Consider the following 25820-nt stretch of genomic DNA (forward strand, 5'->3'; position numbering starts at 1 on the left):
GAGCCATGGGAGAAGGGAATGTCAGTTTGAGGTGCCTGTTCTTAGGTTAGGAGCTTCTTAACAGGGACTGAAAAGAAATCATCAAACTATCACCCCCTTCGTATTGTCAAGTCACGTGCCAGATACGTGTAACTCATGCCCAAGCTTCACTCAATCTCTAAGCCTCCCTCCGTCTTTACTCTCAACCCTGAAACAGGGATGTGGGATGCACTGAGGATGTGGTAAGGAAGACTCAGGGGTGGGGAAGGGAAAGGTGAAGGAGTCAGACAGCAATCCTCAGACAAACCTCCTGAGGCCTGAGTCAACTCTACTGCACTTGCTCATTTCAGAAAGAACCATCAATCATCCTGCACAAAAATGTCTGCGCACCCTCTGATAATACACTTGTATCTAAAAGGGTCTAAATTTCCAAGTCTCTGCTTTCTCCCTGTAACGTTAAAATGGTCACACTCACTTACTTTCAATCAATAAATAGATGTAGCTACTTAATAACAAGACTTATTCTGTTTTCTGTTAGAAAATCTAGAAGATGGACACATAATTTTTTGAGGTTTCTGGATTATAATTGCACTTAATTGAGTATAAATTAGACACTGGCAGGGAGGAAGGCTGTTTGTGCTGCAATATGATCTCTTATTTTCTGCTCCAGACCACACAGGAGTCTCAAATAAATTTCCAAGAGTTATCTTAGTGCTCTCAGTAATTTAACTATACATACATTATTTTTAGCATCATGAAAGTTCCCTGTAATGATGATTTTCAAGGATAGGACTGACATTCTCCTTAGAGACTAATTCATTTTTAAATTTTCCAACAATACGGAAGAAAAATAAGGAGAAAGAAAAATACAGTTTCCAGTGAAGTATTGCCCCCAAAATGCCCCAAAGCTTTGCTTTCGGTGGGTTTAGCCAAGCTGGAGACAGAGTTCCTTCTCTCCTACTGACCTTGACATGAGTAGGCCTGTTGTTCCTGTCATGCACCTGACATATCTGTAAGCCATACCTGTTTCCTCTTTTTCTCTCCTTTTCTGCTGACAACTTGCTGTAAGGTTTGCACCATCCCTGTTCTTCTAGGGGCCCTTTCTCCCTTTCCTTCTAACTCTGCTGTATGGCCCATGCTTCACCAGCCATGCTTCTGTCTTATTGCCTTAATAAACCTGTCCACAAAATTTAAAAAAAAAGACATATGTGTCTTAGCATCCCTATTATGGCCTCTGTGGAGGCCACACCATATAGGATACCCAACTTCTCCAGCATTTTAGGATACATGAGTGGGACTGAGGACTGGGAAGAACCTCATGCAGGCAAGCATGTGATCAAAACAACCAAGAAGTTCTAGAGACAAAGATGTCACCATCACATAAAGCAGATGAGATGGTCTCTGGTGTCCTCCCTTATTTTCCATTTCCACACAGTACTCTCAAAATGCCATAGAACTTCACCCTACCTCTGAGTCCCGCCTACCCCACTCAACACAAAACATCTCAGTACATCCAAATACACCCCCCATCTTGCTTCAATTTCACCAAACCCCACATTCTAGCCTGCCCAATACCACCCATTCTCTCATATCCCATCCCACCCTAAACCAAGCTGTATATTGTCTCAATCCACTGCAGCCCATTCTCACTCTATTCCATGACATATCAACCCAATCAGTCTCCTGAATATACTGTATTTCAAACTCTCAGTCTCAATCTTAGTTATCCCCTCTCACTCCATGATATCCCATGTTATTTCACTTCCCATCTCAATCTATTTCAACTCATTCTTTCTACCCAATCCCAATACATAGTATTCCACTCTTGGTATCACTCCAACTCATCCTTCCCTTTTTGAACCTTCTTCACTCCGAATTGTTATTATTCTTCAATCTCAGCTCATCACATTACATTCTATTCCATTAGGAAGTCTAACGTCCTGCCTAATCAGTGTTCTCACTTGCAACTGTATATAGGAGCATGGCCATTCTTCATGTTACCTGAAACTACTTGAGCAAGTCAATGACTCTCACTTCCTACCAAGCTAAGTATGCACTTGGGTGGGGAAAAAAATTTCAAGTTTCATCTTTAAATGAAGATGTGAAAGATAAATCCAGAAGGCTGGGCTCTGAAGAGCCCAAAGAGACAATAAATAAAAGTTTCTTTTGATTCACTTGACTGATAAAAGCCAGGAAAGAGCTCTAAGAACCACACCATTGTTTTCAAGTTGTGAAACACCCACATTTGCCCCGCCTACTCTTTGCTTTTTGTAGGTTCAAGAAACAGTCAAGTTCCATTTCAAGCCAGTAACACTTGAGACAGACTGTCTATGTAGCCCTAGAGTCTAGAACAGTCTCCATTTGCAAATTCACACTGGTGTTTCCTTAGTTTTAGGGAAACTCTCAGAACTCTGCAACAAGTAAAGCAGACAGACTGTTGTTGTTATGTGCCACTGAGTCGTTTGCGACTCATAGCGACTCTATGCACAAGAGCCCTAAACGCCCTTCTATCCTGTGCCAACCTCCCTGTCTCAAACACACTCATTCCCACCACTCCACTCACAGAATCGATCCATCTCATCAAGGGTCTTCCTCTCCTGTGCCGTTCCTCCACTCTCCCTAACACGACGTCTCTCTCCAAGGACCAGTCCCTCCTTGCAACATGTCCAAAGTATGTCAGACGAAGCTTCAGAATCCTTGACTCTAGGGAACATTCTGGCTTCACCCTCTCCAGTACAAACCTGTTTGTTCTCCTAGCAGTCCATGGTATATTCAACACTCTTCTCCAGCACCACAGCTCAAAGGCATCAATATCCCAGCCAAGAGAGAAACCTTGGGAGAGAGTGTCAATGGAATCATCCAACCTCTAGAGGGAGCTAGAGGACACTTCTCTTTCCTTGAGGATCCTCTGTCTACATGGAAGAGTTGGGTCAGGTTCTAAGAGACTTTTAATGAAGTGCTAATGAAGAACGTTAACACATTTAAAATGCTGCACATCTTAAAATGGTATCTCCCTCTCACTGCTATGAGTAGCAACTATATGGAACCAGCTCATAACAGACCTTCCAACGGCTTTCCAAGGCTGTAAATCACACAGGAAGAGATTGCCTGAGTTTTTCCTACAGAGCTGCTGGTGGCTTTGAACCTGCACGGAGGCTTTGGATTAGCAGTATACCTCCCTACAGACTATGCCACCAGGACTCCCTTAGAAGAGTGTCCTATTTAGATTCTTTCTCTTGTAATGCTAAGAAGTAGGTACAAAAAAGTGAATGGAGCCTAGAAGTAGTATTAGCAAACTGTCATCAAGTCAACTTCGAAAAAATGCTACTTTTTTTTTTCTCTTCAACCCACAGACACATTTAGCTTTCATGTCTTTGGTGGGAGGTAAGTCTTTGTCTTCCTCGGATAATTTCATGTGCCTTAAAGAGTGGTCATGCTCCCTATATCCAATTGTATAAGAGAGCTTTGGCTGAATATCCAAGATAGTTTCGGTGCGGACAAAGTGCTTCCACTGTAACAAGTGCTTTCTTTCTACAAGAGGATGGGCTCTAGAATCAGATCTGCTCTAAGGTTTAATCCTCCCTTCTTTGTCTACCTGTTCTATATAACCTTGGTCAAGTTGCTTAATTTGTGAATCTCTGCCTCTTCAAATATGTTGTTGTTAGGTGCCATCAAATTGACTACAACTCATAGTGACGCTGTGAACAGATCAGAACCTTATCTTACACCATCCTCACGATTCTGTCATACTCAAACCCACTGTAGTAACCGCTTTGTCAATTCATTAAAGGCCTTCCTCTCTTTCAACAACTTTCTACCTTTCCCAGCATGATGTCTCTCTCTAAGGACTGATTTCTCCTGATAATCAGCCCAGAGCAAATGAGACAAAGTTTCATCATCCTTGCCTCTAAGGAGCACTCAGGCATTTCCTTCAAGAAAAATTTATTTGTTCTTCTGGCAGTCCAATGTAATTCATAACCAACACCACAATTCAAAGACATTAATTCTTCTTTGATCTTCCTTATTGCCCAACTCTCAGATGCATAGGAAGCAACTGAAAACACTAAGACTTAGATTAGGTGTACCTTAGCTAACATCCTTCCTCTTTAGAACTTCTGACAGGACCTTGATAGCAGAATTTCCCAATGAAGGGCATCTTTGAGTTCTGGATTGTTGCTATTATGTACTATGATAGGGCCTACATTGTTGTGAGAAGTGAATGATAATAACTACAGAGCATTTATAGTCAGCACTCTGAAGGAGAGAGAACTCTGGTGGCCTAACTGGTAAGAAGTTGCACTACCAATGCCGACAGGCCAGTCTGAATCTACCAGCTGCTCTGAGGGAGAAAAACAGGCAAACCGAAAGTCTCTGAAAGCCCTCTGGAGGATCAGCTGTGAATCCATTTTGGCCTGAAGACATACAACAATAACAGTAAAGGAAGGCTATTATTAATATGCAGACAGGCCTGGGGCTATCTTCCACTTGGGGAAGCCCCTTCACCTCTTCTCACTTCTCCTAGTCCCAACTGTTTTTGGAATGTTCAAGAGGTTGGCTGGAAGGAATTGAACCTCAGACTCCAGATAACCTACTTCTGATCTTCTCAACAGGTACTTATTGAATGTCTAGTCTGGGCTATAAACTGGTTTACACTACCTAGCATGAGTCCACAGTTCTTTAGAAGAAAGACACTATTTATTGTGGATTGAACTGGACCCCTTGAAATGCAATCTGTAAACCCTAATCTGTATCCTGTGTTTATAATCTCATCTGGGAATCCCGTGTCTTTGTTATGCTAATGAGGTAGGAGTAGGATAGGGTATGCTTTGAGTTTCTCTCTAACAAAATATAAAAGGAGATCAGGCCAGTAGAGATGGGGAAGAGAGATGCCAACCTACATGGAGATCTCCAATGAACCAGGCAACGGAAGCTGAAGGGCCTTCCTTCAGAGCTGACACAGAGAACCTAGAACCTGCACTCTAGACTTCCTACACTGAGAAAATTTCCATTTGTTAAAACCATTCACTTGCGGTACTTGTGTTATCACTGTCATTAGGTGACTAACATACCCCTCATTAGGTAAGAAATCCCAGCGTGCCATATAGAGCTTTACAAAAGATAAACATGTGAAGTTGTGAGATCCCACAGCAGAGTTCAGTCTAGATGGAAGTTTGGGACTAGAGACCAAAGATGGTTTTGTAGAGAGTGGAGATGGTTGGATGAAGGCTGCCTGGAGCTGTCTGAATAGATGGAAGGTTGGCCCCCAAGTCTCAAATGCCCAAACCAGCAAAGCACAGTTGATGGGAGGAATCCAGTGGGAAGAATCAGGTGACAAAGGTAGCCTGGGCAGAGGGATTTCCAGCATGTGGCACTAGGTCCCTGAGAATTAGGATAACAGTAGAGGTATGATTAAGAGATCTGGAGTCAGGCAGACCTGTGCTCAAATGCTGGTTTGGTCATATACTTGTGTTATAAATTCCTCTCTCAACCCGTTACTTTGTCTATAAAATGGGAATAATCATATTACCAACAACAATGGGTTGTTTTAAGGAGTAAGTTAATCATATATGCAAGTTTTTCAAAGTAATACCAGGCACATAGCAAGAACTCAATGAACATGAGCTGTTAGAGTCACTCCTCTGGGTCCCCAGAATAGCTTTCTGAATATGGTAGGTGGGTGAGGACATGGTGAAGGCATAAAAGATTCCTAGTTGTTGTCCTTATCTTCAGGGTTCCTGCTCAGCACCAGAGCCCAGTTAATGGGCACTAACAACTGAGTACATAGGGTTTTCAATGTACACAGGGTTTTCCTTGGAAAAGGTCATCATGCTCGGAGGGGTAGACAGACAGAGCAGGAGAGGAAGACCCCGGATGAGAGAGATAGATACAATCGTGACTGGGGCAATGGGGGTTAGTGTATCAAAATTAGTCAGACTGGTTCAGGACCGGGCAGGGTTTAGAGCTGTAGTACACAGGGTCACTATGCATTGCAGGCAACTCAGCCAATAACATCCTATAACAGGTTTGGAAGCAGGAGTGGCATCCACTTCCTAAACAACATGCCTCTGGAAACTATGAACTTTGATAAATATCGATAGCGTAGAGGGGCTTCATGCCTATTGTTCATAGGGTTGCTATGTATGAGTCGTGCTCAACTTGAAGGCAATCAACAACAACAACAACTGAGTAGGTATTATGCTGTGCCTGTTACATTTCTGATTTCTAGTCTTTCCCATGATTCAAGAATTACTTGCCTCTTTCTGAGGTAGAAATCTGAGCCTTGGAGGGGTCTGAGATCAACTGTACCTCCAGACAAGGAACACTGATTCTGCTAAGCAATGAGATCCCCTTAATCTTGCTGGTGGAATAGTGACAAAGGAACAAGCAGGTGAGGTTCGTGGGTCAAGGTGGTACTGCTGAAGCTTCCTGCCGGATCTTTGGACAAACTAAAACTTTGTAGATTCAGAACCCTACAGTTTGGTTCTCTAGACCCTCCTGCAATTTATCAAAATCTCACCTCAACAACGAATAAGGATGGCAGAAGAAAAAAAAAAAACAAAACAAAAAACAAAAACATAAAACAACCCTGATGCTTTTGAACTGTGGTGCTGGAGAAGAGTACTGAATATCCCATGGGCTGCCAAAAGAACAGACATGTCTGGAGAAGGTGAAGCAAGAGTGCTCTTTGGAGGCAAGGATGTCTAAGCTTCATCTCCCATATTTTGGACACGTTGCTGGGAAAAGCTATTCCTTGGAGAAGGTCGTGACATTGAGAAGGGTAGAAAGGTGGGCAGGGAAACAGTGAGAGGAACTCACAACCAGGTGGATTGACACTGTGACTTCAGCAATGGGCTGGAGTATGTCAGAGATTGTGAGGGTGTCACAAGATAGGACAGGGTTCAGATCTGTGGTTGAAAGGGTCATTATGGGTCATACTTGACTAGACAGCACCTAACAATACCTCAACAAAGAAACACACCCACCATACTAAGTATAGTCAGCATTATTCAGTGCTGTTGTGTGGTCCCATTCATTGAGTCAACTATGACTCACAGGGACCCTGTGAACAACAGATCAGACCTTATCTTATCCTGCACCATCCTCTGATCGGTATCTCTGATAGGTTTAAGCCCATTGTTACAATTCACTCTAGTCAGCTTCTTTTTCTTTAAGACTCAAAACTCACAGCTCAATTGCAAATGGAAATTCATCAGTATACACATTGGTGACTGAGCAGTTAAATGCTTTTCCACTGAGGGTGGGAGAGGTCAAGGGCTTGTTGTTACATTGGTTCTGCAATCTAAGTAGCTTTCTTACCAGCACTCAGCTTTTAGTTCTGGGAGAAAAACAACTAAAGACCAGGGGAGCCAGATGTCTTCATGGTCTTTTTACCGCAGACAACTAGCTGGTTTCCTGGACCTTGATTAAGCCTCATCAGTCCCTGGAAAAACATCCAAGGGGTGAGGGGAAATACAAATAAAAATAAAAAAATAGAGCCACTGACTTAAGAGGTGCCAATTCTATGCCAAGCCCTGGGCCAGATGCTAGGAATATGGAGAGAAATAAAGCATCATCCTTGCCTTCAGGAAGCTCACATTTTACCATGACAGCCTGACAAATATGTTTAATATAATTCCATTCGTTCTATAATAAAATGCTGGACACAGTCAGTGCTCCTCTCTGCAAGAATCCAACCAAGCAAACACTTAGGCAACATGCAAAGCAGGATGATTTCTAAAAATATGATTAGGTATTTTATTTTTTTTAAAGGAACAATATGGTTGGCATGAAAAAAAATCATAATTTTGTTGGAATTCCTTATTTCTATTTTATAGTGTAATATTACTTTTGTTTTGAATTATTTACTACATAGATGAAAGGCATCACAGCTTTGTCAATGATCAGAGCTTCTAAATCTGCAGGGAAGAGTAACCAGACTTGAGAACCATTTAATAGGGCACAAAACTGACAGAACTTGATGGCCATACGTAAAGTGACTAAAAAGGAAATGTGGCTGAGCCTAGGGTTCCTGGGCAGGTGACTGGACTTTAGGTATCCCAACTTACACAGGGGCTATGAGAGGCTTAGGAGAGGATCTAATGAGTTTGCTTTGGAAAGGAAGCATGCAGGTGAAGATGTCCAAAAGCCAGTTAGCTACAGGGGCTGTCTGGACTCAGAGCTTCCATGGGCTAGAAAGCCAGGAGACACAGCAAGCCAAACATCTTGGCAGGAAAGCTCTATCTGGAAGCTTCAGAGTATGGAAGTGGAAGGCGTAGTCAGGGATGAGCTCACATAATGTCTTGAAAGGGAATGGAGGAATGTATAAGGAATGGAACTCTGCAGAACCTCATACTTCAGGGAGGAGAACACATGCTATTCCTGAGGGCTGAAAAGGAATATCCCAAAAGAAGAAAGAAAATCAATAAGGAAAGCCAAGGATGGGAATTTTAATACTGCCAAAATGTACAAAGCCACAGAGAAAGGAAGGAAGAGGCCAGTTATCATGGATTTGACCATTAGTGTGCTAAACAGTGATCTTTTCTAGAAACTTAGCAGGATCCTACAGCTTACAGGGAGTGACAGTAGAAGAGTGAATTAAAACTTCTACCCTTCCCCACCCACCACTGAAGAGAAATGATTGTGGAAAAGCAAGATAATATGAGAGTAAATTGACAACAGCAACTAGAAAGGTTAGACAGGGAACTTAAGGAGAAATGAGTTTAGAACGATGTGGGAAAGGACAGTGAGACTGGTAGCACAACTTGAAGGGTGTAACCAATGTCACTAAATTGTGTATGCAGAAATTACCAAAGAGATGGGCATTAACTAAAAAAGGTCAATGGAGCCAAGAAGTCTTGTTGACTTGTTTTATATTCATAAGCCAAAGGGAAATAATTACTAGGCAGAGTGATTTGAGTGACAGACAGTTGGGAAAAGATAGGGATTTTTAATTGGTTGGTTGGTTGGGTTTGGGGGGCGGGGTGCTGGTGATACTGGCAGAGGGATTTGGGGGAAGAAGGTAAAGGTAAATAAGAAGGCTTCCTCTTTCCAAATCTTTGCATTTATTTTATCTAGTCACAACCGGGCCAAGGATAGGAGACTGTTCAATCCTGAACGTCATTAAAAGTCAACAGTGTGAAGAGGACATAAAATGAATGTGCTTCCCCTTCTAATGTGCCAAAGCCTGCCGATCATCTGTCACAAGTCCACTTCCAAATCACTGCTGCCCGCAAGGCCAAACAGTACATGGAAATTCGGGAAAGGTTTACAAGGAAATGCCCTGGAAGCCAGAGAGGGGCTGACAGAGAGCAACAACTCCCTCCTTCCAAGCCCTCCCTCCACAGACCCCTGCCCCAACCTTCTCTACTGACCAACGAACTGCTAGCACAAGAAATCTGTACAAGGCAGCACCGCGGGGCTGTGTGCAAGCTCGGGTGAACTGGCCTTTTTCGTTTCCCTGGAGGCCTGTCATACTCTTGGGGTACAGACAAATCTTGCCAGAGAAGAGAGTTCAGTCAAATTCGACCTGTTCTGGGTTGGCTGAGCCCGAGCTGGGTCCTTGTCAAAACAAACCTCAGAGAGAGGCCAGCCGACCTGTCAGTACGTAGAGAAGGTCCCCCACACGCACACTGCCCATGTGGCAAGTAGGGTGACCACTAGCATTGGTGTGCACTGCTCCCCGGTGGGAGTGGGTGTGAGCAACGCCGAGCTCCTAGGCGCGTGCACCGCGGGCGCCCCTCTCTGGGTGTCTGCAGTTATGACTATTAGAAGAACCTGGGAAAGTCTGGCCAAGTCGGGAGGAGAGAGTCTAGGTTTGCTAGGGCGCTCTCACTGCTTGGGAACCCTAACATTCTTTGACTAGGTGGACTGGCGACAAAGTCTGATGAGGTGGGGGTGCAGTTCACAAGATACTGGCGCCCAGAGTGGGCGGCAAGCCCGCCTCTCTCTCCCAGGGGAGGCCTGCCAGGGGCGCAGGTCACTCTCCCGGAGGAGGACCTGGGCAGTGAGGTTGCAGAGGCCAAACCTTCATAAGGTTCTGTTGGTGGTTGAAAATGAAACAAAACCAAAAAACGACTCCTGGCCTCAGGTGCCCTAGGTTCAGGCCCGGGCAGCAGGTGTTTCAGGTCTTCCTACCCGAGGGTGTCAGTCTCCAGGCTAAATGTTAATGCGGCTCCTGGCGCCACCCATTTGGACCAATCTCCAGCACGGTACAGGGAACTTTCTAGGCTGTAGCTAAATCAGCCTTAGAGGGATATATGGGGTAAAGTGGAAGGGAACCAGTAGAGACCAGTGGCCCCCACTGAGGACCGGGCTCCCCTCCAAGGGCCAAGAGCCTTCAGTGCTCAGTAAGCTGCAGCCAGACACAACGAAGTTCCGGGACTCGCCGCACCCGCCCGTCTGCCCCTTCTCCGTCTTGGTCGCGGGGAGCGGGTCCTGCCGCCCGCGCCGCCGCTGCCGCAGCCCCAGCGCTGGGCTGCAGCAGGGCGCGGGAAAGGGCACTTTGGCGCGGAGTGGGAACCAAGGGGGATGTGGCGTCGCTGAGCCCGGCGGCGACACTCCTTCTCCCGCCCCCGGTACAACACTCGCCCCCGCCGCACGTTCACTCGGCACCCAGCAGCCCGCACCTGAGCCCTTTCTGTAAAGCAGGCGCGGGACCCCCGCCTTGGGCTGGCGCCCACCTGGTCCCCCTCCTAGCCTGGAGCGCCAAGGGAAGGGCGCAATTGAGGAGGGGGTGGCGGCCGCAGTCTGCGGGCGGCTCCCGCGGGGGCGCAGGTTCTCGTGGGGAGAAAAATGGGCGGGGGCAGAGCAGACGCCAAAATGGGGAGGGGGCGCGCCATTTCTCAAAGCCCCCAAACGGGTGTGCCAACCAGAACCAAACGAAAGGGGGCCTTCGGGAAAGTTTATCGGGGGAAAGCCTGGCACATTAGGGGCTGTACGGCTGGAGAAACTGAAGCCATGGTCCCGGCGCCTCGCAACCCCAGGCAAGGATGCTTGTCTCCAGGCCCCCACGCTAGCCGGACCTGGCCAACTTACGGATGGGGCTGGGGGCAGTAGTGAGAAAGAGGGGGGAGTGGGAACGTGTTAGAGGGTGGGGTGGGGGTTGGAGGTAGAGAGGCAAAGCTGAACATGAGGGTGGGCGACTGGGCGGGTGCGAGGTTAAGGCAGGTGGGGGGGGCGGGGGCGACAGGGATAGCGACCAGGACCTGGCTGCGGGTGAGTGGGCTCCGGGCTCGGGTGGGGCGCGTGGCAGTCGCTGCTCCCCGGCTCGGCTGGACTTACCCGCGGCGGCCGTGGCGCTGAGCAGCCCCCAGCCCAGCAGCAGCAGTAGCGGCGGCGGCGTTGGCGACGGTGGCGGGCGGCCCCAGCGGCTGCCGGCGCCCGGCACGAGTGCCGAAATCCCGGCTTTGCTGCGAGCCCTCCCCGTGGGGCAGCCGCAGCGCCCCTGCTCCCATCTCTGCGAGCGCGGCATGGCGCGGCCGGCACCGCCGAGGGAGAGGCTCCGCTCGCCGCCGAGGAGAAAGGAGGTCAGGAGAGCTCTGGAGCTTTTTCTGCTCAGAAAAAATCCCGGTACGCGGGAGCCCTGAGCTTCTGCGGCTGGAATGAACCAAGTGTCCGCCCGGCCGGGGAGAGGCGCGCTGCGCTCTCGGAAATGACTCGCTCCAATCCCGCTTCGCGGGGTTCGCGCCGGGGGGTGGAGGGGGGGAGAATTATCCCCGGATTAATCACTCCGAAGCCGCTTCTCCGCCGCTCCAAATGCTAGAGGTGGAGGCGCAGCCAAGGAAAAATATTAAGGGGTAGGGGTTCCTTTTCAACATTACCTCCACCTCCAGATAAACCGCAAATTACATCTAAAGGCTTGTTTATTCCTGTTTGTTTTACAATTGACCAGTTTCTTTTAAGTTCAGTTCTCTTGTTTCCATTTATAAGCTCATCCTTTAAATACACCTCTCTCTCTCTCTCTCTCTCTCTCTCTCTCTCTCTCTCACACACACACACACACACACACACACACACACACACTCTCTCACACTCAGGCACACACAAACACGGCGCTTCCACATTTGGAAATGAGAATACTGTGTGGGCAAAGATAACCCAAGAAGGACGCAGTTACCAAGTCACAGCTCTCCTGTGTCAATCTTAGGTGGTGGCTTTGAACTTGCAATCTGGAGCCAGTGGTGCTGAGAAGCCCATTAGCAAGAGCCTTCTACCCATCCCGGGAGAGAGGCTGGTGTGCAATAGACAGAAGCTTGGTTAAGATTTCGGGGGAGGGGGGACTGTTCCTTTGACTCGCTGTGGACCTACTCCACTCAAGCAAAAATTTTTGGATGGAAGGAGTGCAGGTCTGCGGCGGAGGACCTGCTGCAAGAGTTACTTGTACAATTTATCCTCTAAATTAACTGGTCCCTGACTCTGCTCCCCCTTGCCGGGGCCCTAATGGAGGCGAATTTCTCCGAATGGCGTGAACCGCTTCCCACCTCCCTCGTATTTTCTTCCTTCAGGCCCCAAGGGCTCAGTCGCGGTCCCCACCCCATCCCCCACGCGGACTCGGCCGCCGTCTGGGTCTTGTCTCCTGTAGGCTCCTCTGTCAGTCACGATGGCTCCTTAGTGGTCTACGCCAAACTCTCCGCGAGAGGGAAGCGACGCTGCGGGGAGGGGTGGGGGATGGCTGGAGAAGATTGAGGGGAAGGCCTGGAGAGGAGGCCCTGCCTGTGTGCCCAGGAGAGAGGCACCTGCTGGGAGGCCTCCCCACCTCTTTGCCAGAGGCGTGCTGGTAAGGCCGCACTCAAGATTTGGTGAGCAGGAGTCTGGCATCTTTGAGGCGGGCCCAGTCTGGGAATTTCAGGAAAAGGTGCGGTAGGGGAGCGATGGGCCTTGCTAGCCTCAAGGGGAGGAAATGGCCAGAGAAATAGATGTTTGCCTTTACCCTCCACTAAAAACTTGCTCCCCAAGAGTGAGGCTCTGGAAGCCTCCTAGGTTGCCTCCCTGGCCCCCTAGTTGTTCCGGTTTCTTGGCATGAGCTCATTCTGCAGCTGGGGAGCTCACGGGTGGCCCCCGGAGGGCAAACCTCCTCAGAATCGCCATCCCCATCCCCAACCCCCAAAGCACTTGCTTTCCCGCCCCTCCCAACGCGCGCGGGCTCTCTGGGTGCCAAGAACCAACCCAAGCAGCCAGAACTGCTCAGTGAAAGACCCGCTTTATGTCCTAGGGCAGCAGGGAGGGGGCTTTTTGCTCCTCATTGTGGAGACCCAACCCCCAAGGGCGAGGGCTCAGCTAGCTAGGACTGGCCTTGGACTTCCACCAGCCCGTGAGTGGCGGGTATGGCTGGCTGTGTGGTAAGTGGGTGGCCTGTTCACTATGGGGGCTGGGGGCTGGACATTCCCTGGGGTGGGCTTCTGGATCCTGAGCTTTAGGACTTTCCCTCTTCTTGGAGGCGGTGCTTCCTGGAGAAAAAGGAACTGGCATAGTTGCCCCTGTCTGCTCTGTAGCCCACAGCTGGGCAGAAGAGGGCTTGGGCTGTTCAGGGATGAGGGCTCCAGGCCAATAGGCTTTCTCTACCCACTCTGGGCCTCAGAACTTTGTTCTGAGACTACCACCAGCAGCTGAGATTTCCCCAAAAAACACTCCGTGGCAAAAAGAGCATTTGTCATCCTCCTAACTGGGGGGCTGTGGAGGGTAGAGCACCCTTTTCATCCTTGCAAATGGCCCAGTTAGCTCACGTCCTCTGCCATCCATCCCTTCCTCTGATCTATTTGGGTCCACATGTGTTTTGCTGAGCACCTCCTGAGCCTGGGACCTGTGCAGAGGCTGTGCTGTGGGCAACACAAAGATGCACAATGTGTGGTCGCACCTGGCAGGGCTATGGTGCAAAGGTGGAAAGCAACACACAGGTGATACAGGTCAGACAGCATCAGGATTCGGACAGAGCAGGGCATGCCACACTGAGACATAACAACAAAGTGAAGTTTTCTTTGACTTGGAGATTTGGAAGGCGAATTTAATGAGCTAAGTGGGATTTTTGGATCAGGGCACAGCCACTTGAATAGGGACATAGACATGAAGACTCGTTTGCTTGACAAATATTGAGCATCAGTAGATGCAGGGATGTTGTGTTAGATGCAGAAGATACACCATAGTGAATGCTCACTGCCTTGATGGAAAACAAAACAGCACAGTGTCATTAAGACTCCATATGGGCACAGCAAAAACTGCTCCATAGAATTTTCTTGACTGTAATCTTTTGTGGATGCAGTTTGCCAGGCCTTTCTTTAACAGTGCTGCTGGGTAAGCTTGAACTGCTAGTCTTGAAGCTTGCAGCTGATTGTATATCGTTTGCACCACCCAAGTGTCATTCTCAGTGATGGCAGGCAATGAATCCATATATGTGAAGTTACAAATGTGATAAATGAAAATTCATGGTAATTTGGGAGGAGTAAGGGGGCAGACTTTAAATCAGTAATCAGGGAAGGCCTCTCGGAAGTGGTAACCTTAAAGATGGAACCTAAAGGTAAATAAGGCTGTCATGCTAAGAGCTAAGAAATGATTTTGGGGACAGAACATGAACAATGGCCTTAAAGAGGGAAAAGGACTAACTGAAAGAAAGAGAGCTTGGAAAGCAGGAGATTATGGAGAGGACAGGAGCAGAGAAGGATTAGACTTGGGGAGTGATAAGGAGTTTGTGTTTTATTCTTAGGTAATAGGGGATAAGATGTGACAAGTTTTCAGGTAACAGGAAGAAAGCAAGCAAATGCATTACAGATATTTAAAGAAATATCTCTTAAGACTGTAAATAGCATGGTTGTTTTAGTAGGAGTTACTGTGGGAAGGTTGTCAACCATGAATATCAGAGGTTCAGCTTCTTTTCTTGTGCCTGGAACCCATGTGACATGGCCAAGTCATGAGCTAGTACTCTAGCTTCTTTGTAGAGAAAAGATAGGAAAGGGAAGGGGCACAAGAAAAATCCTGTGAGACTTCTCCACTGGTCCAATAAATGGGGGTGATGTGGACAAAGGCTGTGAGGTTGGAGCCCTGGAATGATCTGTAAGGCAAGGTGGAAAAGGCGGGGGAGGGAGAAACTGTATAAGCCTAGGAGAGTGTGACTGAGTTCAGCCTCCAGAGGTGGCTCCCTGCCTGCTCTTCTGTTCTCCTAGTGCCCCTTTCATTCTCCCCATGAGCAACAGGCAGCCATGGGGTCACGGCCTCTCCAGGCCATCACATTGCAAAAAAGCTCAATGCAGTATAGCTCCTCTGCAAGATAAGCCAAGTACCCAGATAAGATCAGGGTTCCTTCTGTAAAGAAAACAAGGCCTTGATACTCTGGAAGAATTCAGCCTAATTCAAATAGAGACTTGATGCCCTGAAATTTTTTACTCTGGCCCAAGAAGGAAATAAAAGAGCTTTCTGAAGCCAAGAGGAAGAGGGAGAGGAGCAAGCGGAATGTTCTGGTATTGTGAAGCAGAAATGGAGGCAGTAGCTGTGGGAAACAGAGGGGTAAGCAGGACAGCAGAGAAGGACCACAGAGCAAAGCTCAAAGGGAAAACTTGGGATCGGTGTGGGGGTGGAGGGGGAGTTTTAAATCATGAGCATGATTAGACAGAAGCTGGTATTTCCCAAGGGTGAAGCTGTCACTGTGGAGATGACAGTGATCTGCCTCCCAAGGAAAGGTGACAGAGGGGTTCACGAAGAAAAAGCCCAGAACAAACCGCAGCAAGGCTGTTGCTTCCAGACCAGGAGGGGGACGTGAGGAGGTGTCCACAGCTTAGGCTGCTCCTCCAGTGCTGCCCAAATACTGGGGCCACCAATTTCTGACATTTCTTTCAGAAAATTCTCCATTTGTGAAACAAGAAAATTGTCAGTGTCAAAGCAGAGATCAAAATTTTCCTTTGCTTGTCAGAAACTGTGGTCCACAAAGGAGGGGGTTCTCTTCCCGGCCACCATCTCTACATGAAGTGTTTCCACTCTGCTCTGCTATTTTGTCTCAATGCTTTTAATTCAGACTGCCTCCTCTCTGACACCCAACTCTAGCAGTGTATTACATGGCCCTCTGGTAGGAGGGAGAATATATGGGCCTCCGGCCATAGTATAGAGCAGTGATTCTCTATTTGAGGGACATTTGGCAATGTCTTCACCATCCCTTTGTCATTTTGTTACGTAGTGTTGTGGTAGCTTGCATTCTGGCTATAATGCTGGAAGCATTCTATCATTTGAGAGCACTGGTGGAGCAGCAGTGAAACACTAAGTGTTTTAAACCTATCACTCGCTCCACAGCAGAAAGAAATGGGATTCTGCTTGTGAAAAGGTTTACTGCCTTGGAAACCCTTTTGGGCAATTCTTCTCTGTTTTGGCTCACTATGAGGGCGATCTATTGATTGGCAGTGAATATTGGTATGTCACGTGTATTTTAAGTACCAACAGAGTCACCCAGGATGAGCAAGTATCAACAGAGCTTCCAGACTAAGACTAGGAAGAAGGTCTTATGACCCAGCTCTAAAACTTAGGGTAAGCCTTATGGATGACATCACGTTGTCCTACTTGCTTGCTTTGGACTTGTCATACGGAGAGATGAAGAAAATACTAAGGAAGTAACACACAGAAAGAAAAGGCAGTCTTTATTGAAGTACAGAGTAAGCAAAGGTGATGGAGTTCCACTGTGCGGTGGATTGACAAACATGCCAGTAACTGCCAGGGGGACAAAGGATTGGACAATGTTTTATACAAGGTCATTGTGAGTCACCTTGACCATGCCTGGAGAGATTTTTGGTGACACTGTTGGAGAGTGTTACTAGTAGGGCTAAAAGACCAAGGGTAAGGGTACTGCTCTACCATGCACTGCTAACACTACACTTGAACTCATGGTGACCTGCCATCATATCTAAGGCTCTAAATCTCAATGGAGCAGACTGCTTCCTCTTCCTCCTGGGGGGAGGTTAATGTATTAAAACTGCCGACCTTTTGTTTATCAGCCCAACACATGATACACCAAACTACCTAGAGAGGGAAGCTCCATATAACAAAGAAGTTTTCAGTCTCAAATACTTTTAATGTTGCAGCTAACAAACTCTATAATACAGATGTCCCCCTAAAAAAGTGGTTGCCTACCCAGGAGTACATTTCTCAGCCCCTTTTACAGTATGTGCTGTGAGAGAGAACATTCTAGTCAAAGCACTGCAGGCAGAAATGTTGTGTATTCCTTCAAAGCTTAGTCTGTAAAATTCCCTCTCACTTTTATGCCTCCATCTGCTGGCTGGATACAGAGCATTCTACAAAACAGAAGAAACTTGGGTCTCTATGTGATAAAAAGTTATCCATCATCCAGAACACTTGCGGTGGACATGAGTGGATATAGCTTTTGACACTGTTACAACACTGAAAAATTGGGATTGGTCACAGAAGCTATCTGTACCCTTATACTCTCTTCCTATTTTTTCCCCTTTGTTACCTTATATAATCATTCTTTCACTCCATATGCAGCCATTCATTTGATCTGCATGTCAATCTCTGTGTTGAGGAAACATAAAAAAGACTAAAATATGATTAGTGTTCCTTTCTCTGGAATGGGCATGGATATGAATCTCATCAAGTCAGTTGGCCAGGTGTCTGTCTTCCAGATTTCTTGGGACAGACAAGTGAGCACATCTAGCATGGCATCTGTTTGTAGGAACATCTCAACTGGTGTTCTGTCAGTTCCCGGAGCCTTGTTTTTCACCAATGCCTTCAGTATAGCTTTGAATTTTCTTCCTTCAATAGCACTAATTCTTAATCATACACTATCTCCTGAAATGGAGTGCTGACCAAATTATTTTTTAAAAATTCACTCTATATTCCTCCCATCTCTTTTTGATGCCTCCTGTATAATTTATACCGTATCAATTAACAACATTCAATCATTTACCCATATAATCCTTTAATATTTCAATTTGAGGCTTAAATTTATCTTTAGTTGCTTATAGTTTGAGAAATGGGAAAAAAAACCCCCAAACAAAATAACAACAAAAAATCAAACCTGACACCAAAACCAAACAAAAACAAAAACCTACAAAAAAGCCCAGCCAAACCTCCCTTTTAATTTTCTAACTCTAGATATTTGCACATTGCCCTATGTTGTTGTTCTTGGCTGCCGTTGTGTCACTGTGACTCATAGAGATGCTATGAACAAAAGATCAGATCATTGCCCTTTGCTGTGCAGTCCTCATGATCTTTGTCATGCTCAAGTTCTTTGGTATAGTCACTGTATTAGCCCATCTAGTTGAGGGTTTGTCACGCATTAGTTGTCCCTTTACCTTTCCCAGCATGTCTTTTTCAAAGGACTGTCAACAGCCCTTTGTCTTCTGACAACAAATACAAAGAGTATGTGACTAGGCAATTGAAAATACCATGGCTTGGACCAGGCACACCTGAGTCTTTAAACTGACATCCCTGTTCTTTAGCACTTTGAAGAGGTTCTTAACAAGATTTTTCCCAGTGCAACACATCTTTTGATGTCTTGATTGCTGTTACCATGGATGTTGATTATGGATACAAGTAAAAGGAAATAGTTGACAACTTCAAGCTTTTCTCCAGAACACTTAATTGTGCTCATGCAAAACCTATACTTGGACCAGGAAGCAGTTGTCAGAACAGAGAGGGGAAACATCACATGGTTCAGGACCAGGAAATGTGTGCGTCAGGGATGCATCCTGTCTCCATACCTTTTCAATCTATAAGCAGAACAGATCATTCAGGAGGCTGGGCTTTATGAGGAGGAATGTGGCAACAACCTGCATTATGCAGAAGACACAAACTAGCTTGCTGAACTGAAGAGGACATGAAGCGTTTGCTGCAAAAGACCAAGCATTATAGTTTTCAATATAGATTGAAGCTCAACAACAGGAAAGCAAAGTTTCTCACCATGGGGCAATTGGCAGCTTCATGATTGATGGGGAAGAGATTGATATTGTTGATAACTTCAGCTTGCTTGGTTCTACAATTAACACTCTTGGTACCACCAGTCAGGAAATCAAACTACAAATTGCATTGGGAAAGATGGCTGTCTGGCATCTCTTTAGAATACTAAAGAGCAGCGATGTCAGCTGGAGATTAAGGTGCACCTGATCAAGGCCATAGTCTTTGCAGTTACTTGCTATGCATCCAAGACCTGGACAGTAAGGGTGAGAGAAGAAGGGGAGATGCCTTGGAGTTATGGTGCTGGAGGAGAATGTTAAACATACCATGAACTGCCAGGAGAACAAACAGATTTGTCCTAGAGGGTGAAACCAGACTGCTCCCTGGAGGCAAGGTTTTTGAGGCTCTGTCTTAAATACTTTGAGCACGTGGCCAGGAGGAACCAGCCCTTGGAAAGGGACAGCCCAGGAGGGGAAGATCCAGGATGAGATAGCTTGGCTCAGTGACTGGAGAAATGGGAATAAGTGTGTCGGAAAAGATGTGATTGGCTCAACATAGGGCAGGGATCAGAGCCAATGTGCATAGTAGGATCGCTATGAGTCCCATGTGAGTCGATGTCACATAACAACAACATCATGTTGCTGCCTATTGGCCTGGCCTGGTGGTGAGAATTTTTATTTTGTTGATGTTGAATTGTTAATCCATATTGAAGGCTGTAGTCTTTGATCATCTTCAGAAAGTGATTCAAGTCTTCCTTCTGCAAGCAACTGTGCCAATTTCTTAATGCAGGCTATTGATGAGTCTTCCACCAATCCTGATGCCACTTCCTTCTTCATATAACCCAGCTTCTCAAATTATTTTCTCAGCATAAAGGTTGAATATTTATAGAGAAAAGGTTCAACCCTGATGAACACCTTTTCTGATTGTAAACCATGCAGTGTCCGCTTGTTTTGTTCAGACAATTGCTTCTTGTTGTATGTATAGGTTTGACCACAATTAAGTGTTCTGGGATTCCCATTCTTTTCAATGTTACCTATTATTTGTTATGAGCCATACAAATTCTTTTGCATAGTAAAATAAAAACAATTAAGCAATATATTTCTGATATGCTTGGCTTTTATCCAAGATCCATCTGACACCAGCAAGACTATCTATTCATTGTTCCATAGTCTCTTCTTTATAATATTTTGTATCATATAGATAATACATTATTTTTAATACTTTGTCTTCTTCAGCTGCTCTTTGAAATCTCATGTTTAGCTCTCTGATTCCTTCTTTTTTCCCCTCCTTTAATGTTTAAGACAATGGTTCAGAGTCTCTTCAATATCCATTTTTGTCATTTCTTGTCTTTTTGATGACTTTTTCTTTCTTCATATATAATGTCATCCTACAACTTAGCTGATCTTCATTCGTTAGTTTTTAATGCATCAACTATACTCTTGCAGTGGTCTCTAAATTTGGGCAGGATATATATCCTCAAGGTTGTGTTTTGGCTCCGTGGACTTTCATTTTCTTTAGTTTCAACTTGAACTTGCGCATAAGCAATTGATAGTCTATTCCCTGGCCTCATTCTGACTGATGGTGTTGAGCTTCCCCACTATCTTATTTTCATAGAGGTAGTGGATTTGAGACTTGTGTATCCCATCCAATAAGGTCTACTTGTATCATCACCATTTGTGTTTAGTTTTAAAGGGATATTTGTAACAAGTAGGTTGTTGGCTGTATTAAATTCTATCGTGTTCTCTGGCCTCATTTCTCTCACCAAGGCTGTATTTTCCAACTGCCAATTTTTCTTTGTTCCCAATGTTTGCCTTACAATCACCAGTTATTATCAAAGCATACTGATTGATTGTTCAATCCATTTTGGACTGCAGGAGTTACCATAAGACCTCTTTCTCTTAATCTTTTTCTTTAGTGGTTGAGTTGAATATTAGTTCTATTGACAGATCTTCCTTGTATAGACATGAATATTATCCTACCATAATGAGCATTGTATATCAGGATACATCTTGGAAAGTGATGCAATAAAATACAGAACTTTATAATTAATACTGTCAAGAAGCAAAATATTGCTGATGATTAAAAAAACAAACAGATGGAGAGGTACATCAGCGGAGTACTGCTTGAAAATCCAGCAGAATTCAGAAGAAAACTCAAAACATAGAAATCGTTGCTGGTATCAGAGAAATCTTGGCTGAATGCAAAGAATACCAGAAAGGTGTTTACTTACATTTCACTGACTATGAACAGATACTTGACTGTTTGAATCATAACAAATAATGCATAACATTGAGATAAATAGAAATTCCAGAACACTTAATTGTGCTCTTTAGCAACCTATGCTCATGCATAGACCAAGAAGGCCTTCAAGCAGAACAAGGGAACAATGTGAAGCTTAAAATCAGGAGAGATGTACATCAGAGCTGTAGTCTTCATCATACCTATTCAATATGTCTGCTGAACAAGTTAGAAAAACTTGACTATGTGAAGAAGAGCACATCATCAGAATTGGAGGAAAATGCTTTTACAACCTGAAATATGCAATTACAAAACCTTGCTTGTAGGAAATGAAGACTTAAAACATTTACTGATAAAGTTTAAAGACCATGGCTTTCAATATGATTGCACCCCAACATAAAGAAAACAAAAATCTTTGCAATTAGACCCATAAAAATCATGATAATCAGAGCAAAAGATGGAAGTTGTCACAGATTTCATTCCCTTGGATCCACAGTGTATATTTATGGAAACAGCAGTAAAGAATCAAACTGAAGCATTGCAAAGGGCAAATGTTCTAATGAGTAACAATGTTACTTTGTTCACAGATGTGCCTAATCCAAGCCAGGTTGTTGTTTGCCATTACTAGGGAACTAACCCATACCTGACCCTCCAGAGGGTTTTCAGAGGTATTAAATAGCCCTAGAGGAGATTGCTCATACTTCTTCCATAGACCAACTGGTGGATTAGAAAACTGTGTACCTTTGGATAGATTCAAATTGCGTGCCTTGATCCAAGCCATGGTCTTTTCAATTGTGGTTGAAAAGATGGAGCATCAGTAAAGGAGAAGAAGACTCTCAATGAGATGGATTGACACGGTGATTTAAGCACTGGGCTCAAGTGTGGTGAAGACACTGAGGATGGCCCAATACAGGGCATGGTTCATGGCACCTGTTCATAGACAGTGTCAGTATGAGTTGTGTTCGACTTGATGGCACCTAACAACAACAACAACAACAAAAACATATATATGTGAAAGTTGGACAATGAGTAACGAAAACTGAATAATTTGCATTGTGGTGGTGTTGTTATGTGCCATCGAGTCACGTGCGACTCATAGCAACCCTATGTACAAGAGCCCTAAACCCCATTCTATCCTGTGCCAACCTCGCCGTCTCAAACGCACTCATTCCCACCATCCCAGTCACAGAATCGATCCATCTCATCGAGGGTCTTCCTCTCCTGCGCCGTCCCTCCACTCTGCCAAATAGAACCAGTCCCACCTTGCAACATGCCCAAAGTATGTCAGATGAAGCTTCAGAATTCTTGATTCCAAGGAGCATTCCAGCTTCACCTTCTCCAGGACAAACCTGTTTGTTCTCCTAGAAGTCCATGATATATTCAACACTCTTCTCCAGCACCACAGCTCAAAGGCATCAATTCTCTTTCTAGTATTCCTATTCACTGTCCAACTCTCTGATGCATAGCACGTAATTGCAAAGACTATAACCTGGATCAGGTGCACCTTAGTCTCCAGCCTGACATCGTTGCTCTTCAGTACTCTTGCGAGGTCCCTCACAGCTGACTTTCCCAGTGCAATTCGTCTCCTGATTTCCTGGTTGCTGTTACCAAGAGTGTTGACTGTGGAGCCAAGTAAACGAAAACTGTTAACTATCTCAATCTCTTCACCATCCATACTGATGCTGCCAATTGGCCCAGTGGTGAGAATCTTTGTTTTCTTGATGTTGAGGTTCTATCCATATAGGAGGCTGCAGTCCTTGACTTTCTGCAGCAAGTGCTTCAGGTCCTCCTCAATTTCAGCAAGCAGGGTTGTGTCATCTGCATAACGCAGGTTGTTGATGACTCTTCCACCAGTCCTGATGCCACATTCCTCCTCGTGCAGCCCAGCGTCTCGGATGATCTGTTCTGTATACAGATTGAAAAGGTATGGAGACAGAATACATCCCTGGTGGACCCCCTTCTTGATTTTGAGCCATGTAGTGTCTCCTTGCTCTTACAACTGCCTCTTGGTCCAAGTATAGGTTTCGCATTAGCACAATCAAATGTTCTGGGATTCCCATTCTTCTCAGAGTCAGCCATAGCTTGTTGTGATCCACACAGTCAAAAACCTTTGCACAGTCAATGAAGCACAGATAGACATTCTTCTGGTACTCTCTGCTTTCTGCCAAGATCCATCTAACATTATCTATAATATCCCTAGTACCACAACCTTTTCTAAATCCAGCCTGCACATCTGGCAGTTCTCTGTTGACATATTGTTCTAAACATTTTTGGATAATTTTCAGCAGAATCTTGCTTTCATGTGATTTTTTAAAAAATATTTTCAGAAAGAGAGGATGAATTTTTTTATTTTTATTTTATTTCATTACTTTTTTGTGTATACCGTCAGATCAGATCTGACTGATACAGGAGGAGATTGTTCCTCCTCCAGCAGAGCATCTTGTGGATTCGAACCGTATACCTCTGAGATTGCAGTGCAGCTTCTTGCCACTAGGCCACCAGAGCTTGCCATCTTACATGTGATATTAATGATATTGTTCGATAATTTCCTCACTCTATTGGGTCACCTTTCTTTGGAATAGGAACAAATATTGATCTTTTCCAGTCATTCATTATTGCCAACAAATATGTACTATCAAAAGAACAAACAAATCTCTTTTGGAAGAAGTACAACTGTCATGTCCCTTATTGTTGAATACCATCGAGTTGGAACTGATCCATAGCTGACGCTCCAGTGGGTTTTCAGAGGCAGTTTTTTAATCACGTAAGAGATTGCCTGTTTTTCTCCCAAAGAGCAGCAGTGGATTTGAACTGCTTTCCTTTGCGATTACAGTGCAGTTTCTTACGACTAGGCCATCCGTGTTCCAAGAATTGAGAATGTGAGACTTCATCTCACATACTGAAGGGTGCGAGCAGAGCAGAGATTGCTGGATGGCAGTCTGATGCACAAGATGGCATAGCACTGGGCAGTGTTTACTTCACTTGTAAATAAAGTCACTCTGAGTCAGACCTGACAGTAGTGGTCGCTGTTCTCAAGGAGTTAATAGCTTACTGTGGAGAGAGCTAAACAACAAAGCACCATTAAATTTAGGGTGTGATAGAAATGAGAAGGGTGCCTGGCTCAGCTTAAGAAGAGGGGGGGAGCACACTGGTTAAGGGCAGACAGAGCATGGTGGTAGAGCGTGGACAACTGTGTCTAGTCGTCCAAGACAACAGGGAAAAGGGATGACATGAGCTGTACTTCTGTTCTACAAATATCCACACTCTTTGTAGTTAATTGTCAGCTTTCTAGTTTCCTTTGCCTAGATAACTGGAGATTCTTAAAGGGCAGAAGCATTAGGGCAAGGAGTCCTCAGTGCCTGCTTTCTATCTGGCATTCTCATTTCTAGGATTTCCCACAGGACCCTCTGCCCAGGCTGCTCGGAACTGAACTTAGCAGCTTCCAGATAATCATCTCACTGCCCTCTGTTTGGTTCCCCATCTCTGGAGAGGATTTCCATGTTCAGGTGCCTTGGAGCTCACCCTCACCTCCCTGTCTTGCTAGTTTTTCACCTCCAGGCAGTCACCAAATCCTTTCATGTCCCCTAAATATCACCTAGATCCCAACCAAGGCCTTGGCTTTCTTTGGATTGCTTACAACAAACACGGGACAGGTGAGGCCTTTGCTCTGGCTGCTCTGGCGTGTATCTTCTTCATTGCCACGTCATCTTTCTAAAAGAGTAATCGGACTTCACAGCTCCTAGCCCTCCCAAGATTTCCCCCTGTGGCCTGAAAAATGAAATCTAAGATGCCTGCTAGACCCTCTGTACCAGAACTTCCATTTATCTACTCCTGTTTGCCCCTCTAGCTTCCTGCTCATTACCATCGATTTCTCTCTCTCCAGCCATTCAGAGATGCAGTGGCCCTCGAATAAGCTTTGCTTTCTCACTTCCTTCCCTCTGTGTATGCTATTGCCTTGCGCGTGCTGCTTCCTCGGCCTGGAGACTCCTCCTCCTAGGGCTGGCATTCTCTTATTTTTCCTTCAAGACTCAGCCCAGGTGTTATTTCATACAAGCAATCTTCACCAGTTCCAGCTACAGTTCCTGGAACACGGTGGACATTTCATCACCATTAGCTGGATGAATGGATGGGTGGTTAGATGGATGGATGAATGCCTACTTAAGTAGGTGTTCAGTAATATCTGTGGAATGGACTCAAAGTTATCTCTCTTAGACTTCATTATATGACTTCCTTAAAGAAATGCTTTCTCTGAGCTATGATTTAATGTTATGCACTCTGTCTTCTGAGAACCCTGATGTTAGAAACTGACCAACTTAACGGTATTTCTGTCTTTTATGAAAACAGAATTGAATATATTGCCCACTATGTCGCTCAGTGTCCTTTACACAAGGACTCATGATAAATTCATGCTTGGGGTTGTTTCCAGGAAACATTTTGTCTCTGCAGATGAAGATGTGTATTTTCTGCTGTCAGATAATAAAAATTCTGCCTTATGATGTGTTTCCATTTTTGCTTTAGCTAACAAATAGGAATACCGAGCTTTATTACCTTTTTACCTCCATGTGATCTGACCAATCCAGGTGCTGGAAATAGTGGCTTTTTCTATTTTCTGTAGATGGTGTCAGTTCTTGCTTTATTCTTCAGTGTAATAGTTTGATTTTAACAAAAAAAAATCTGAAAGCTGCCTCAAGTTCTTTCAACACTAAATTCATAGAAGTCTT

The 25820-nt window shown here is 45.2% G+C and overlaps 1 protein-coding gene across 1 annotated transcript in view; it reads right to left on the reverse strand.

Annotated features, from left to right (window-relative positions):
- The window catches only part of CSMD2 (CUB and Sushi multiple domains 2), a 972861-nt gene extending 961412 nt beyond the window's left edge, over positions 1–11449 (reverse strand). Inside the window, 1 exon segment of the mRNA XM_006886423.1 lies at positions 11260–11449. Coding sequence (XP_006886485.1) covers positions 11260–11449 — 190 coding nt within the window.
- Between the last annotated feature and the right edge of the window lie 14371 nt (positions 11450–25820).

This window comes from Elephantulus edwardii, unplaced genomic scaffold, assembly GCF_000299155.1.
Source record: "Elephantulus edwardii isolate Elephantulus edwardi_28Jun2011 unplaced genomic scaffold, EleEdw1.0 scaffold00049, whole genome shotgun sequence".
NCBI classification, from domain to species: domain Eukaryota; kingdom Metazoa; phylum Chordata; class Mammalia; order Macroscelidea; family Macroscelididae; genus Elephantulus; species Elephantulus edwardii.